The 17089-nt window shown below is 39.1% G+C and overlaps 1 protein-coding gene across 4 annotated transcripts; it reads left to right on the forward strand.

The window, feature by feature from the left end:
* Positions 1–232: 232 nt before the first annotated feature.
* hand2 (heart and neural crest derivatives expressed 2) lies at positions 233–12199 on the forward strand. Of its 4 annotated transcripts, none has more exons than XM_023333132.1 (4): positions 233–395; positions 724–799; positions 2025–3191; positions 8805–12199. In XM_023333132.1, exons 3-4 carry the CDS (start codon positions 2568–2570, stop codon positions 8919–8921), a joined length of 741 nt encoding a protein of 246 aa, XP_023188900.1. In that variant the 5' UTR covers positions 233–395; positions 724–799; positions 2025–2567; the 3' UTR covers positions 8922–12199. The 4 variants fall into 4 exon arrangements, with proteins under 4 accessions (XP_023188900.1, XP_023188902.1, XP_023188899.1 ...); XM_023333134.1 differs by having other exon boundaries at positions 233–365; XM_023333131.1 differs by having other exon boundaries at positions 233–799.
* The last annotated feature ends 4890 nt before the right edge of the window (positions 12200–17089 follow it).

A 17089-nucleotide genomic window follows, 5' to 3' on the forward strand; every position in this document is an offset into this window, starting at 1 on the left:
TACATTTTACTTTAACTTGATTTAAATTTACTGAAGTAATACTTGAATACAACTTTTGGCTACTCTACCCACCTCTGCCCATGCTCTCCTCTCATTGAAACATCTTGAAACTGATGTATTTTACAGAAAAACAGGCTCAACAGCCAGAAGTTGACAGAACCTGCAGGGGTTCAGAAATAAATCTGGCAGTGCCCTGCAGAAAAACAGCACTTTGCCTGAAGCTCCACGCGTATCTGCGTCAACAGCACCAGCCAGAGGTTGTGCAATGGCACTGATGCACCCGAAACTGTACCAGCCTGGTGACAATGTCAGCTTTTTTCAAACTCACTTTGACCTAGCAGTCGTTTCTTCTGGATGAACGGCAGGTTGATCTCAACGTTTTCATTTATTCTAGGGTATTTTATTTCAATCTGTGTACATACTTTTAAGAAACTTGAATAGTGTTATTTTGGCTATAATAATAATTTGCTTTTATTGAACTGTTATACCTTTTGGTAAACTTGTGCTGTTTTATAAGTTAGATTTAAGGCGAGTTGAAAGGCTTAGTTGCTGGTTAATCCCGCGATCAACAATATTGTGTTCATTTAATATGTAGGATTGTCTTAATTTGCTTAATCGTGTTTTTAATAACGTTAAATAATTGGAAAACCAACCCCAAAAAAAGCGTGTAAGTACGTGGGAAAAAAACAGACAAACGTGAACAGTCTGCTTTTTACTCCGCAGCTTTGGCGAATAAGGAGAAGTTAGTTGCGTGTTTCGAGGCGTCCTGCGGACACCGCAGACTGAGGTCAGCCACAGGGTGAGCGCAACCGAGAGGATTCAACTATTTCATTATTTTGTTATTGTGGAACATCCAAACCGCATATTTTAACAAACCTTTTACATTTTCATACTTACTTTGTGTCTCTGTTGCGTTTTACTGTGTGAATTTGGTTTTTCCGCATAAATAAAAGATTTCACTCTATGTTTCACTCAGAAGGTTAACTAAGATTTCTTACATGTAATAATAAAAAAAATTAAAAAGAATACATAATAAAATAATTGTAATAATTTATATTTTATTTCAGGCGTTGTCTTACCTCGTCTGCTGTTATTTAATCAACACTTTAAATTATTTAATTGAAAGACATTACCTAACAACAGCAGAAATTATTGTACATTTCTACTGCTTTACCTTAAAGGAAGTCAAGTAAAAAATATTTAAGTTATCATAAACCTATAAAAATCTATTTGGTAAACCCAAATCGTTCTGAAATGGCGCAGTGATATATTATTGGTTGTAAATATTCGACAGGAGTAAGTTAACCGGAACCGTTGATATATAATCAAAAGATGTTGATTAATAAAATAAGTCAAATAAATCAGAATAAAATTTTAGTTCGGTGCCAAAATGGCTGATATTAGTTGTTGGACTAAATTGTTTTGAGTTCTTTTATCTCAGGTCGGTTTAATCTGTAAATCCTCTTGGTGTGACGCATCACCAGCGAGACTTTCATCTTTTATTATCATTGATTAAAAAAAATAGACAGAACCCTGACACCATGAGAATAGTCTTAAGCAAATCAGAAATCTCAAACTCACACCACTTATTTAGATATTTTTCAAATACATATAGCCTACTTTATATATTGAAGGAAAACATATTTCAGCCAATTCACAAACTCTTTGCTTCAGCTGAAATATTAAACTCATTAAGAAGAATATAAACAGATAAATGAAACACTTCCTCGTGAACCTCGTGTCTTGGAGTAAATGCATTCATTTTTATCAATCACAGCCTCATTTTTGATTCAGCAGATTCTGCCGCGTAAGTAAACGCTGGCTGACGGGCGCGCGGTTGTGCGCATGTGCAGGCAGGCCTACTTAGCAGGCCTATTGACATTAAAGACAAGTGGGTTATACAGAGCCTGGAAATGGGGCCCGATGAGGGGGGCAAGTCCGCCAGTGGTTCATGGAGCCGAGAGCCAGCCCCACCACCTCTCTCTCTCCCTCTCTCTCTCTCTCTCTCTCTCTCATGTAGCCAGGCGGACTCTACGGTCAGTCAGTCTCAGAGGGGTGACCCAGGATCAGCCCAGCCTTCTCCCTCCTGGCTGACAGCTGACAGCTGACTGACGGAAATGAGCCGTAGAGGAGAACAGGAGGACGAGCCGAAGTGTGTTTTCCTGTGAAAAGGGGAGGAAAGGGTCTGTGGTATTGCTTCGCGGAGAGGAGAAGACGAAGAACAACGATGTCCTAACTAGGGAAGCTGTTTCAGCAGCAGAGAGCGGCCTGCAGGCCCGGTGAGTGTTGCAGGAATACCGAGAGTGTGAGCGGGGGGGGGGGTGTTCCCTGCTGGGAATATTATCCAGGATGCAAACATTTGCACGGAGGGGATATTAAACTTCACGTTCCCTCTGCAGCATCTCTCGGGCCTCTTCGTGTGTGTGCGTGTGTGTGTGTGTGTGTGTGTGTGTGTGTGTGTGTGTGTGTGTGTGTGTGTGTGTGTGTGTGTGTGTGTGGGTGCGTGTGTGCGTGTGCGTGTGTGTGTGTTTGTTTTCGCGCCGGAGTGCGCGACAGTGAGCAGGACTATGAGTCTGGTGTCAGGCTACCCTCACCACCCGATCATGCACCACCACGACAGCCACCACTATTCGCTGCACGCGGCGGCGGCGGCCGGACGGTGCCACGAGGACACCGGGGCGCCTCCGTACTTCACGAGCTGGCTGATCAGCCACGCGGACATGTCACCCACTGAGTACAGCCTCGCGCCGGGCTACAGCCCGGAGTACCACACCAACAGCGGGGGCGACTCCTCCGGCGGCCTGGACGCGCGCCACCACCATCACTACGGACCCGGGAACCATCTGATCCCTGGGCCCGGCAGCATCTCTATGAACGGAGCCACGGTCGGCATGCACCACCACCACCACCACGCACACCCACGCACCATAAAGCGGAGACCCACCGCAAATCGCAAGGAGAGGCGACGGACCCAAAGCATCAATTCGGCGTTCGCGGAGCTCAGGGAGTGCATCCCCAACGTCCCGGCCGACACCAAGCTGTCCAAGATCAAGACTCTGCGGCTGGCCACCAGCTACATCTCCTACCTGATGGACATCCTGGACAAGGACGGCCAGCACGGAGACACGCAGGCGTTTAAAGCCGAGCTGAAAAAGACGGAGGCACGGGAGGAACGCAGGAAAAGAGAGGCGGTAAGGCATCCGCAGGGTCACCATTAACACACATTCAACACACTGCTTTCATGTCGCGACGAAAACACACACAGGCTGAGATTTCAGGTTGCCTAATGTCGCCATTGGTAATACTATCAGAAAACATAAGCTGACTAAATGCGCCACTGGAGGGAATAACGTGAAGAAATAAAGAGAGTAAACTGGTATGTCTGCTGAAAGCGCCGAGGAGGAGGCCTGCAGAAGCAGATCGGCTCTGCGCGTCCCGCTGCTCCGTGCAGTGATTTATTCTCCAGACACGAGTCATGACCTGAATTCACAGCCAGTCCCTGCGCAGAGAAGATGTTAGATAGTTGTTTTACACGGTTCCACGCTCATTTGGCCCCGTTAGTCGTGTCGTGAATGTTTTATCTCAACAAGATTGATGACTTAAGTTCGCGGTGGAAAATCCTTTAAAAGTCCTCTGTGAGCCTCCTCTGCAGGGCTGCAGGAGGAGAGGAGAAAGGCCAGGCAGAGACGCCGCTTAAAAGCCTACAATTTAGCAAATTCTTGCCACAAAGAGAGATAAAGACAGACCGCAACCTACGCAATACAAAACAAACACAAGAAAGCGAAATTTGTGTGGACCAATTATACAGGCGCACCGGAAATAAATAAATAAATAAATACATCGATCTAGGTTACATTACCTGTGCGTAAAATGATTATTACATAATTTAGGGTAATAGTTTACGATAATCAACCAGTTAAAATGATAATTAACATCTTAAAATATGCCATCTGTAAATCGATTTTAAATACAAATGCAACTTTTATCAACTTTCACAGAAACGCTCCACTTTATTAATTCATCTTACCAGCTGAGTTGGATTATCAGAGCAGTTTGCGTGACTGAAACACTCATTCACTTCATTTTGCAGCGTTTCGCTCTTAAGCACATCAAACGCAAACAGGAGCGAAGGAAATCCCTGTAAACGCAACTACAGACGGTCAGTTATTGGCGCGTTTACGTGCGGTAGGAATTTAAATCGCCGGTAAGGAGAGAGTAAACAGAGGGAGGAAAGTTTGTGTTTGCACGTGTCTTCAAATGTGCGGTGTGCTCGATCAGCATGGATCACTTTACCGATAATTTAATCAAGAAAGGAAACAGAACAGGACCATCAATGACAACAGAAATGGCTGTTGCATTACTTACATTACTTATTCATAATTTTATTATGCCGTGAAAACAGAACGCAAATTTTGATGTGTGGTCATTATTTAGAAACTCCTAATTGGCATTAAGTACAAAACTATACAAATAAATCGTACTTTTACGTTACATTCGCAGAATTTAATATTTTAAAAAATATATAGTGGAAAAAAATATAAAATAAATTTAAAAAGAACAGGAGCACTTCCGCCATGTGGCTAAATGCAAAACAAAAAAAAATCTTTAAATCTCTCCACCAATATTAAGAGAAATTAAGATAGCAAATAACATAAAATAAAGAATGTGCAATATAATCTGTTTACCATAATTATATGGGAATATTATTATTATTATGAAATATGTTTATGTATTACATTTATGCGTGAATCTGAAGAATTATAAATTGAATTCACAAATTAAAATAAAAAGTATCTTCATAAAATAAAATTAAAGCTTAGAACAAAAAATGTTCCTATAACGAATACATAAAATATAAAAATGTAAAAGCATCAAAGTACAAATCTGTATAAATCTGTATTCTTACGTTATGTTGCTAAACACAGGGAATACATAAATAAAACAGAATAATTCTGAAAATTGACACAGAAATACCCGTAGTTTTCCATGTAAATAAAATACAGCTCAAAAACTGATGATTACTGTAAAATAAAATAAAAATAAATCCCACCTCTTCCGTGTTGCATTCCTTGTAAGAAAGAGAAAAATATGGAAATGTATGGTGTGTATTAAGCCTGAACGGGGTGGTGGTGGGGGGTGAATCGGTGGCCTTTCTCAGACTTCATGGAGCCAACGGAGGCCAGCTTCAGCCATTACGACCCGCTTTTATTATAGCAGCATTTCTGATGGAGTCACACTTCCAACGGCTGCATTGTCTTCACATGCAGTTTCACTGTTTATCTGCAGCTCTGCGGACAATAAAATTATTATGGCACTTTTAGTATGCATGCCTATGCACGGCGTCGATCCGCGTGTTGGCAGTAGCCGCTAATATAATCCACACATTTTAAATCAGTCCTCTGTGATCGCTGACCAAACTTCAGAGCGATGTTTTTATTTACGAGGCGCAGCGAAGCATCATGACACCAACTCTGCCGGGTTTATCTGAGTGGGAATCCATCAGCTGCAGCACACCTTCCCTCAGCCCACAACGCATCAGAGCTGTGCAGCAGACATTATGCGTCCAAACAAACAAAAGTACACGGAGCAGGCCAGAGCAGAATAATTATTTCCTGCTTGATGTGTATAGGAAGTGTGGTGCGTAATGGAAGCCAGGACGCATTTCTCCCTTCCCCTTGGAGCTGCATTCACTGCAGGAGGCTGGACGTTGGATTACAATTGAGTCACGTCTTCTTCAGATTGTATGCTGTCTTCCTAAAACACAAGAATGAAAAAAACCAACAAGCTGCAGTGTTGTTGTTGCTCAAAAATCAAGGAGAAGTTGTTATTAGGAACGATCACACACAATTCGTTGGACTTAAGCCGCCTTTTTCTGTCAACAAGTGGAAGTTCAAATTAGGTCACACGGTTTGGATGTATTTAAAAAAAAATTATATCCATTTATTTTGATGACGCATTTCTTCACTTGTCCCTAAACCTATAAGCATCGTTTAAGCAGTGCGCATTTGTCGCATCATTTATCGTGATGAATGTCTTGTCATGATAAGAATTTTGATTTATCGTTGTCGCAATAAATTCCAGTTGATGTAAAAATTGGGCAATTTTTAACCATTTTTAAAAAATTCCGCTGCTTATTCAAAGAAAATATCAATAAATTTGAAAATATGATTAAATGCAGTTTCTGTGTGCAGTTTAGTGGGGATGTCATTGCTGTCGCATGCGGAAAAAAGAAGCAATAAATAATTCGTATCATCACGTTTATCGTTATCACAGTAGTACCACAAAATATCGTGATAACACTTTAAGTCCAAATCGCCCACTCCTATTAGGAACTGATAATACATCCCAGAGGCTGTCGGTTTGAAAATGCATCCCTAATTTTTTCTTTATTCTGCGAATGCGTTTACATTTCATCTAAATTACAAACCCGAAGTTGAACATCGAACCTATAACAAAAAACAACATTAGGCCTAATTGCGCTTGACAAGATGAATTCAGAAGGTTATTTTTAATGTGTAGCTTTAATGGGATGTGCCAGTCGAGATGCGGCTGTGGCTTCAGAGTTAGGGATGTAAACAAGGCCTGGACAGCAGTCACACCTCCCAGTTACATGTTGGAATTTATTTAACAGGGACTGAGTTACTGAAGATATGACGTGTTTTATTAAAAAACTATTTGTGCTACTATTTTGAACATTTTTTTTATCTTATTATCTTGAGAGAGAAAAAAATCTTCAGCTTTAGTTTTCTGAAGAATATTCTTTGCAGAATAACAAAGTTTAAGGAAGGAGTTTTAGTGTTCAGATGGACTACAAAATTCCGCGTCCTGTGAATGCATAATTTTGGTTGATTTAAAAATTAATGTTAAGAAGATTGATTTTAAATCACGCATAAACACAAACACACACACTCACGCTCCAATTTGAATTAAGCTATTGGCCGTCTGTCATTTCCTTCGAATGGAACATTTTTGAGTAACTATCCACATCGGTGTGTTTGCCCTGCAACCCATTAAAGGTTTCCTCGCAGCATGCTGCTAAATTACGTTAAATTACGTTTATTAAAAAAAAAATCCCCGCTGGATTTCATGTTGTTAAAAAAGTCCAGATAGGAAAGAAACTCTGTGTACTTCTTGTCAGCATGCTGATTGTTATTCACCCTACCTCCCTGCGCAGCAGGCTGGATCTGCGGCATTCCCGTGCAGGGATTTATCCGCGCTGGGATGGAACTGAGGCGTCGTTTTCTGCTGCTTGTTGTCTGGTTGATGTCTGGTGAACTTAGTGGGTGTAGCTGCTGTACCGAGCAGAGGTTTACCGCTGCAAGGGTGGGGGACATTGTTTAGGGATTGTAGTGGGGGTTCAATCCAGGATAAACGCACTGAAAGGCGATTCTGGAATATGAATGCATCCATATTCCATATTATCATCGCCTATAAATAGCATATCTACCGCCACCCATCCATCCGTTCCGTGCCAGCTTTGCAAAACGCCCTGCGGTCACATCGGTAGCCTATACGTTTATGGATTGATTAATTTTTGTGTTGCTATCAGTTAACATATATATTTTTTTAATTTTACCAACATTTTTCTCCTGACTGGAAAACATGTTAACGTCTTTTAGTGGCCCGATCAGCGTCCTACTTGAATCTTTAGAGAGGGAGCCAAAGATTAATGGCCAAGAGTCTTTCAGCCAATCACTAATAGTAAATCAATAAAACGAGTTTGATTATGTATTAAACAGCGGCGTGTTTTTTTTTTTTCGTTTGTTTGTTTTGTTTGTTTGTTTGTTTTTCTCGCATTTCATTGGTTCACTGGTTGTGAGAGGGGGAAGACATGCGGCCAAGGTCAACGGGCTGGGACTCGAACCCGGGACAGCTGGGCTGAAAATTTAGGCCTTTATATATGGGTCACGGGTAACACGCTTTACTCCTTGCGCCACCAGTTGCCCTCTTTTTATTTATTTATTTATTTATTTATTTATTTGTTTATTTATAATAAAAATAAAAAAATATCCGCTGGGTCAGTGACTACAAGTGGAAATTACCTGGTAGAAGCAAACATAAAATCAATCAGTCAATATGAGGTTTATTTATATGATACATCATCCAAGTTTTAAATATTTTTGGCATTATAGAAATCAATTTATTCATTTTTTCCCGCACTATAAGGCGCACCGGATTATAAGGCGCATTCTCAGCTTTTGAGAAAATTGAAGGCTTTTAGGTGCGCCTTATAGTGCGGAAAATACGGTAAATGAATAAATTGATTTCTATAATGCCACAAATATTTTCCAACCATTATTGAAATGGGTGTAAATGACCTTCGACATGCTGTGTTTTACTAAACTGCATTAAAAAATATTTTCTTTTTAAAATTATTTTTATTTTATTTAAAATATGCATGTCTCGTTTCCTACAATGAAAACAGAGAATAAAGCTTCAACTTAAAAATAAACTTAAATTAATCAACTTATTTTGAATAACACAACAACTTTACCTTAAATTATTACTTGGATAAACTTCATTTGATTAGTTCTAACAAATTGACGTTTTTTAAAAAGCTGGATCACCCGTTTTCATTTTTCAGTGTATCAGGAAACCCCCCCAAAAACTAACTTTTTGGTTATATAAAAATAAATTATTCTGTCAGGGATATGAATAATTTCAAGCTTAGCTGATTTCAATTGGCTAAATTACTATCAGTGCAAGTCACACAAATGTCCTGACTATTACTGCAATTACTATTTAAAAAGTAAAATTAAAATAATAAATAATAAGAAGAAAAATAACATGTGAAATGTCTGCAGGTGGAGATCCCCAAAGCAGCCTCCTCGTCTTCGTCCTCCTCATCGGTAGGAGATAAGAAGAGCAAAGGTCGGACAGGATGGCCTCAGCATGTCTGGGCTCTGGAACTCAAACAGTAGTGACCCCTCCACTCCCACTCCCACTCCTAAATTTGACCCCAGGGTTTTTGATGGACAGTGCAGCCGCCGTGCCTCTGCACACTCAGGCTCCCCACAGCGGCGGGGCTGGATGGACGCTGCAGACGGTTGTCCTGCTGCTCGGCCACGGTCTCGGTTGGACCCCGGGAAGTAGAAGAAGTGACGTGTCCCCAGGAAGGAGCCTGGGTGTGGGCTGAAGTCCATCTAGACAGGCACAGACGGAGTTATGTCCCCTGGTACCTTTCTGAACAAACCGAACCATCCCCACCCCACACACACACACATACACACCCCTTCACATGCATTTGTTTACCAATGTGTCTGCGTAGTTGACCACACAAATGGGGAATTGTGTGTGTTTTATTTAACGGAATATATTTATGTTTGATGTGGCCATTAAACGGGTCTCTGCAGGAACTCTCACTCAGATGTATGTGAACACATCTCTCTCTCTCTCCTATTGCAGTTTTAGGTTGTAAACGTAGTGCCGTCACGCCACTGACAAAGTGTCTGTGTTTTTATGTGAAAACGTGCTGGGAGTCTAAATAATGCTTGTTGTGGGATGTAAACAATGTCGTGAAAAGAATAAAAGCACCACTTGGTGAAATGGTGGCTGATTCAAACTGAGCTCATCTCTGCCTCTCACTCAGCAGTATCAGCGGTTTCTTATGATCACTCTGCATCATCTTGGTTTTAATCTTTGCCACTTTTGAAATAGTATTTTATGTAGATTGAATAAAATGATGTAAAATAATCACTAACAGACAGCAGATGTGCTAAAATGTGCTATTGTTGAACAAAGTTGTTGAATTTCCTTTTTTTTTGGTGAAGGTCTAGTTCAGCCTCCTGATGTGCATCAGTTTTGTAGCTTTAACTTAATGAGAAATACGTGAGGCACACATTAACAGAGGGATTTATGAAGGTGTTATTTGTCCCAAGACTCTGTGTCATTGTGAGTTACAGCTGAGTGTGTTGTCTGTTAGATGTCCATTATGTGTCCTAAAAGAAAACAAAATGAACTTAATAATTTCCCTGCTGCTAAATGCTGAATGTCAATGTGACCCAGGTTTAACCATCACATTCCCAAATGTCAGAGTGAGTGAATAACTGGACTAATTGCAAACTTGTTTGAAAAAAAAAAGTTAAAAAATCTGCAAATTTTGTTCAATTTTACCTGAGCTTGTTTACCTAAAATCTGTTGGTTTTGTGCAATTATTTAGATTCCAAATTCATCTTAGCAAAATAAGGATAAAAGTGTGAAAAATACATAAATGTATCCTGTTGCAGAGGAAAGCAAAAATCAAAAGCATTTTTAAAAAATTTAAAAAACAACCGATTTTTGGGGGGAATTTAAAGCCTATCAAAATGTCAACAACAGTTGTTTTCACTTAATGTTTGATTCATTGAGGCAGAAGTTTGGGTTTTCATATGCCATGTGTGAATGAAGCAGACATGTGGTTACAGCAAAATGGAATAGAAAAAAAAAAAAAGAAACCCACTCTGATTAAAACTACTTTCAAGAATGCAGTGAGACCACAGTCTTGCTGATCCACAGTGCCGTCATTATTGACCTGGTTGTGTTTCGCATCTCTTGCTCTCACTCCAGATGTTTACGTGAAACCTGGAATTATAATGAGTTTGGAGGTTACCTAGGGCAAATAATAATAATAATAATAATAATAAAAATAGCATTTAAACCAAATACAAAATTTAAAGGTTGTTGAGAAGCTTAATGAGTGTCGAGCTCAGAAAAGATTAATCAGGCTATGGAACCTAGGCTTCATCAAAAAACGTGTTGCTCATTATTTGGGGCATTAGGTTTTATAAACAACATCCTAGAAGGTAATTAGCGGCATAATGAAGTTTAGTAGTTTTGTGTTTTTGTGTCTACAGAACACTGGAAATCTTTAGATAATTTGGGACTTCCATAAATATGGATTTTGGTTATTGTCAATGAATAATTTATTATTTTGTATTCACAACCTGTATTTATGCATTTGATTGCACGAGCTGAAGGAGGGTTTGGATACATTTTTAATCACTCAGTCACATGACCATTTATGCGAAGACATTTCCTTGATTTCTACCTGATTGGTGCCAATACTGTAACACAGACCTTTCCACACCATTCCATTAACGTAATATATAATTGAAAAATCTCTTGTTTGGATGGGTTTGTAGTTTGGAAGAGTAGCCATCTGGTATTTAAGATATTGTTAATTTGATTCCAGTGTCACATCATTGTGCAAAACACTGAATACTGACAATATGGATGAGAGTTTGAGACTCCTGCTGGGTAAATGCGACTTTCTGGTTTTGCAGCTTTGAAGCTCTAAATGAGTTTGATCTATTTACATTTTTTGTCATAATTTTGATCGATTCATTCCTGAAATCAAAAGAAGTTCTGTGTCACTTAAACTATATAAATTAAATGCATCTGACAATGATAAACACCTTTGATCAGAAAAAGAGAGATGGATTCAGTGTCTACAACAATTTTAATCAAACATAGCTGTCAGAACTTTAAGTTTATCAGAACATAGTGACCAAACAGTCTCATATTTTACTCAATTAGCCAAGATAAGTTAGCACTTTCTCAACTTGTACTGAATCAAACCTGAAAGGGTTAGTTCTGATATTGTAGGAAGATTTTAAATGACTGTGGTCTAAGCTCAGTCGCACATATTCTTACACCAACATACAGACTGCTAGGGGACTCGAGGTTAATTATCTTGCACATAAGTGTCATCATCATGATACGGGAGTGTAATATGGAGTTCAACCCACAACTTGCCAAAAGCAACACAAGAATTTCTTCACATAGAACATTTTCTCTAAGGTAATGGAAGCCAACAGCTAATCAGATATGCGATAATTAACAGTCTGCAATTTGTTCTGTTTGGTTCTAGTTTGTTCAGCTTAACAGCATCTGTTTCCATGTGGAGTTAGCTGACTCCTGTTGTATCCATCCGCCAGACCTCATCAGATTTATACAGTTTAGGGAAGAACTGAGTACAAATGGGATTTTGCCTCATTTTTTGCACCAAAGGAAAGTGTGTGTCTCTGTACTTTCTAGGTTTGGAAATGATCCTTTTCAGCTCATGTTTAGCTGATATGCCAAATCCGTTGATGAGGCAGAATGCTGCTAGTCATACCCTAAGACCTTGGAGAGTTACATCTGATCAAACTGAGGTTATTTGTTGTTTCAGCTTTTTGCTGTTTTCTGCTCATGTGGGATCATTAATAAAACTTTTTGTGGATGCTGGAGTTAATCAGTCAAAGCAATCAGCTTCATATAAACAAAGGTGCAGTAAATGCTTACCAAAAACTTAAAGGGGTGTTTTGTATTCTTTCTTGTTTTTATTGCTGCAGTTGAAGGGTTTTAATTCAATTAACTGTACATGCAATAATATGCTGCAGGCAAGGTCTATGACACAAGTACATTTTTAAAAATTTCTTATGATGTTCCACTTTGACAAAACCCATAAACCTGTGGCCTTAACACCTACATTGTCTAAGATGGTCAGTAGTCACAGATTTATTTAGACTGAAATCTCCAAATAAGTAAACTTCACATTGTTAAAGTATTAGCTGAGCTAGCTGGGACACACATATGTAATCACATAAATTTCATCTCTTTTGTTCCCTACTGAGCTCCAGTGTCTGAAACAGACATCAGCTGGCTGCTATGATAATTCTTTATCTTGCGTCCTGGTAGGTATGTTAATGGCTCAAAATCAACAACAAACAAACATTCACACACACACACACACACACACACACACACACACACACACACACACACACACACACACACACACACACACACACACACACACACACACACACACACACACACACACACACAGAGAGAGTGGATCTTGAAAGTACTTTTCTCATCCTCACATCTAATAGCTACAGCCTTGCCTGGGGTAAAGACTAGAGAACCGGTAATTTTTGAGAGAGCTAGCATCAGATAGAGATGACCCTGTGAATCTGGGAATACAAACACACACACATGCACACCCCCACATTTAAATAAAACACACACACAGCCTGTTGTAAGAAGCTGCAAGTGTTTGGTTCAGCTATGAACGAATGTTTTAAATGAATCACTTCAGATGAGGTACAGTTCACTTTTAATGGTTCTTTTATTACTATAGTGGCTGTGACTCAGAATAGTTATTTGAACCCCAGTCACCCTTCAACTGATCCTGACCCTCTCTGTGACCCCATCGTTATGTTACATATTTATGAATGAGTCAATTAGATCGGCTTAAATGGATTAAAAATGAGTCATGTAATATGAATATTCTGATCTGATTCAGAATCTGAATGAAACTCAGAATGAGACAGGGGGGTTATGTCACTTGATAATCCAATGGAGTGCAATGGATAGCAAAACAGTCAATGCGATTTATTTCCGTTACAAATCTGGTTTGATGTACTACAACACTGAGAAGCTGAATGCTGCTTCTCCATGTTTGGTTCTTGTTCCGGGTATGCAGAGCAGAATCAGAACCAGACGACCTGAGTGGTTCTGAAGGTTGAGCTCCTATATCTTGCTGAAAAGTTACTTGCAAGTCAGTTTTATTTTATTTCTAGTGTTCGAAGATATTTCCACAAAAAGAATAATTGGAAAGATTTTGTATTTTTTGAATGTGTCATGCTAGAAGTTAACTATCTAGGTATGTTAAGAGCTGGAAAAGATGACAATTTAACAACAGATGGGGAAAATATATATTTTTTTTCTTTCTTCACAACACAATACTTATATATATTTAAATCTACAGAACAGTTCATGCAGTACAGTGAACCCTCGCTATTCACCTCGGTTCACCTTTCTCTGTCTCGCTGCTTCACGGATTTGCATTGTGTTCTGCATTCTGATTGGCTAAACAGTCTCTCCGCTTCTTCTCTACGTGTGTGTCACCAACGTTGCGGTTTAAAATGTACACGTACGTAAAACAGCTTGCCATATTTAACATAATCGATGGTGGCATGTCGGTTTATAAGAATCTATAAAGAGCGACAACAACTACCGATAACTATGTTCTTCTCTCGAAAAAACACACCTGCACCGCCGCTACAGAGCGGAGTCAGGCTGCAGCGGCTCAGTCAGAAGAGCAGTGAAATACACATTAGTCACTATTTGTCCTACTGTACTTTGTATTTTTTTTTATAATCACTTTTTATTTTCTCCCTTTCTAATCCAATGACTCAGGTCGCGGTGGGGCGGTTGCTGATCTCCGCAATTCGGGCACGGGAATCCGCCTTCAGTTCGTATTAAAATTATTATTTTACAGTACAGTAGTTATTTGTAAAAAAAAAAAAAAAAATGTTCATACAGTACTTTTTATTTGTTAAACAAATGTTTGGGCCTGTAAAAAGGTTTTGTTCTTTGGTTTCAATGTATTATGGAGTATTTCATTGTATAATAATTGTAAAATAAATAAATAAATAAATAAATAAATAAAGGTTTTTACTTCGCGGATTTCGCCTATCGCGGGTTCTTTTTGGAACGTAACCCCCGCGAAAAACGAGGGTTCACTGTATACCAAACACTCCTCCGGTATACCTGCTGGTCTTTAACTGCAGTGGACGAGCAAACATGATAGATGACTAAGGCCTGAATAGAGTTTTTTCCTTGTGATCCGACCAAAACATCTGGTAGTCATTAGCTCCTGGAGACCCCTCCCTTTAGCACTCCTCTGCTCACGACACTTTCCTCCACCGCCTTGACTCATTTTCTCCACCAGGGGGCCCCGTTTGTACCTATAACCCGTTTTATCACTTAGATTTAAAAATTACATAACTGACCAGTGCATCTGTAAACATGTACATAATATTATACTCCCAATACTTCCATGGTTATGATGGTGTTGATTAAAAAAAAGTAAAGTCTTACAAATTACTGTATATTCAGGAAATGAATAACATTCAGAAAGAATAAAATATCTGGGGTGCTTTTGAAACAAACCTCCAATTTTGTCTCTTCAACCACTAACTGTATGTGACATTATTTAATTTGTAGAACAAGAATGACTGACATAACAGTCATGAGGAAATCTATGAGCTGCAACATCAGTTCTTCAATAAATGTGTGTGAGGTCCTGTATAAAAGCAGGAATTTTATCAGTTTAATTGGTATGAAGAACACAAATAAGTGTTAACAGCAATGCCAAGAGGAAAAACATCTGCAAACGTCACACCGATGTAAATGTTGCTACCTGTCAATGTGGCAAAGCGAAGGTAAAGAATGCAGTTAATTTGGAAACATTAAACACAATCAAGGAAAAGCCAAACACGTTCAAGCCTAGGTCTGACCGTGAAATGAAACTGAATAAAAATCAAATATGCTGATTATTAAAGTTCTTTGCAAGTTTAGTTTAAAAAAAGAAAAGAAAAAAAAGCTTAACATAAAAATATAAATGTTTGGATGGCCAGAAACATAAGCTTTTGATATAACTTAAATGAAAAGTTGTCTTTGATTGAATGACGGGACTTCTTGAACTTTTATAAAGGTTTTTGGTGTCTCTTCTGCTGAATAAACTCTAATGCACGGTGTTGGAGGGATGTTGGTTGGGTTTGTTACATCACATGTAGACTCATTTGATGATCAAATAAAAATACATCTTTAGATATACAACTGTAATCAATACATTTCTGGCCACAATAATACTGGGGTTCTTATTTTGGCAACAAAATACTTCTGAGTCTGTGTGCAGAAAAATGTTAGCAGTAGATTCACCAGATATTATGGTTGGGTCTGTAGATTGAGCTTTCATCCTCCAAATATATTAACAGGCATCAGCTGTTGCCTAGGAGGCATATTATGTAAAATTCACATTTAGCATGTTTTTGTACTTTCATTTGGATTTCTGCTGCTTCTAGAAACGGCTGAAGCACTTAAAAAAAAACACTCATCCATTTTCTTGACAATGAATTAAAGGTTGTAACATCACAAATCAGCAGGTACTGCCCCTCACCTAGTAATCCCAATGAATCCCTGCCTGCCTAGCCACCCAAGCTGAGCATCATCACACTGTACAATGGCTGCTGGAAAAGCTTTGTTGTTGACTTACTATTAGAATGGCCCTCAGCGGCTGGACTAAGTAGGAGCCTTGAGGCAGAGAAATGGTGCAGACCCACTGGGTGTTTATTCACCAACATTTAACACACAGACAACCCTGCTTCCAATGGCCTAAGGCAGGGGTGTCAAACTCCAGTCTTAGATGTGCCTCTGCTGCACCACACCTGAACAGAATAATTAGGTCATTATCAAGGCTCTGGAGAACTGATCTACACAAGGAGGAGGTAATTAAGCCATTTCATTCCAACGTTTTGTACCTGTGGCACATCTAAAAACTGCAGGACAGCGGCCCTTGAGGACTGGAGTTTAACATCTATGGCCTAAGGTCTCAGCAGCAACCCACCTGCAATGTTCTTCTTCTTCTTTGTGATTTTTATTGGCGGGTGACATCTAACGTTAAGATGTATTATCGCCATCTACTGTGCTGGAGTGTGGACCAGAGTATCTCCCCCAATCTAAATTCTTACATATAATCCTGTTACCTTCAAAAATTTAATAACCGCTTTATTTATTTTATGTTTAATTAACATCTTATTAAATTTTAATGTCTCTATATCATATTTCCTAATTTCTTGTTTTAGCTTCTCTCTACTTACTGTATATTTTCCACAATGAATTATTACATGTTCTACTGTTTCCATATCCATACCACACTCACATCTACCTGTTGGATGTTTACCCATCAAATGTAAAGTTTTATTTAATCCAGTATGTCCAAGGCGCAATCTTGTCATTGCTACTTGCTCTTTTCGATTTTCTCCTATTATTTCCATATTCCCTACTTTCTTTTGTATATGAAATAAATGACGACCTTTAGTTCCTTCTTCCCACAATTGCTGCCATTCAGATTTAATTTTGCTCTTAATAATTGCTTTTATCTCAGACTTACAATACGTTATATCTATAATTATACTTTGTTTTAAGGACACCTTAGCTAAATGCACCTGCAATGTGGCCATCATGCAGCCTTTTAAAGTCCCTGGCTGCTCCAATTAACAAACCCACCAAGAAACAGGGTAAAGCAAAATACATACACACAAACAAACTTCACAAAAAC

The sequence above is a fragment of the Xiphophorus maculatus genome, chromosome 5, assembly GCF_002775205.1.
Source record: "Xiphophorus maculatus strain JP 163 A chromosome 5, X_maculatus-5.0-male, whole genome shotgun sequence".
Lineage (NCBI taxonomy): Eukaryota > Metazoa > Chordata > Actinopteri > Cyprinodontiformes > Poeciliidae > Xiphophorus > Xiphophorus maculatus.

Excerpts from the sequence above, each read along its gene's own strand:
- hand2 (XM_023333131.1), top strand. The coding sequence starts at position 2,568 with ATGAGTCTGGTGTCAGGCTACCCTCACCACCCGATCATGCACCACCAC. Across the intron at positions 3,192-8,804 it reads AACGCAGGAAAAGAGAGGCG|GTGGAGATCCCCAAAGCAGC; the intron begins GTAAGGCATCCG and ends AAATGTCTGCAG.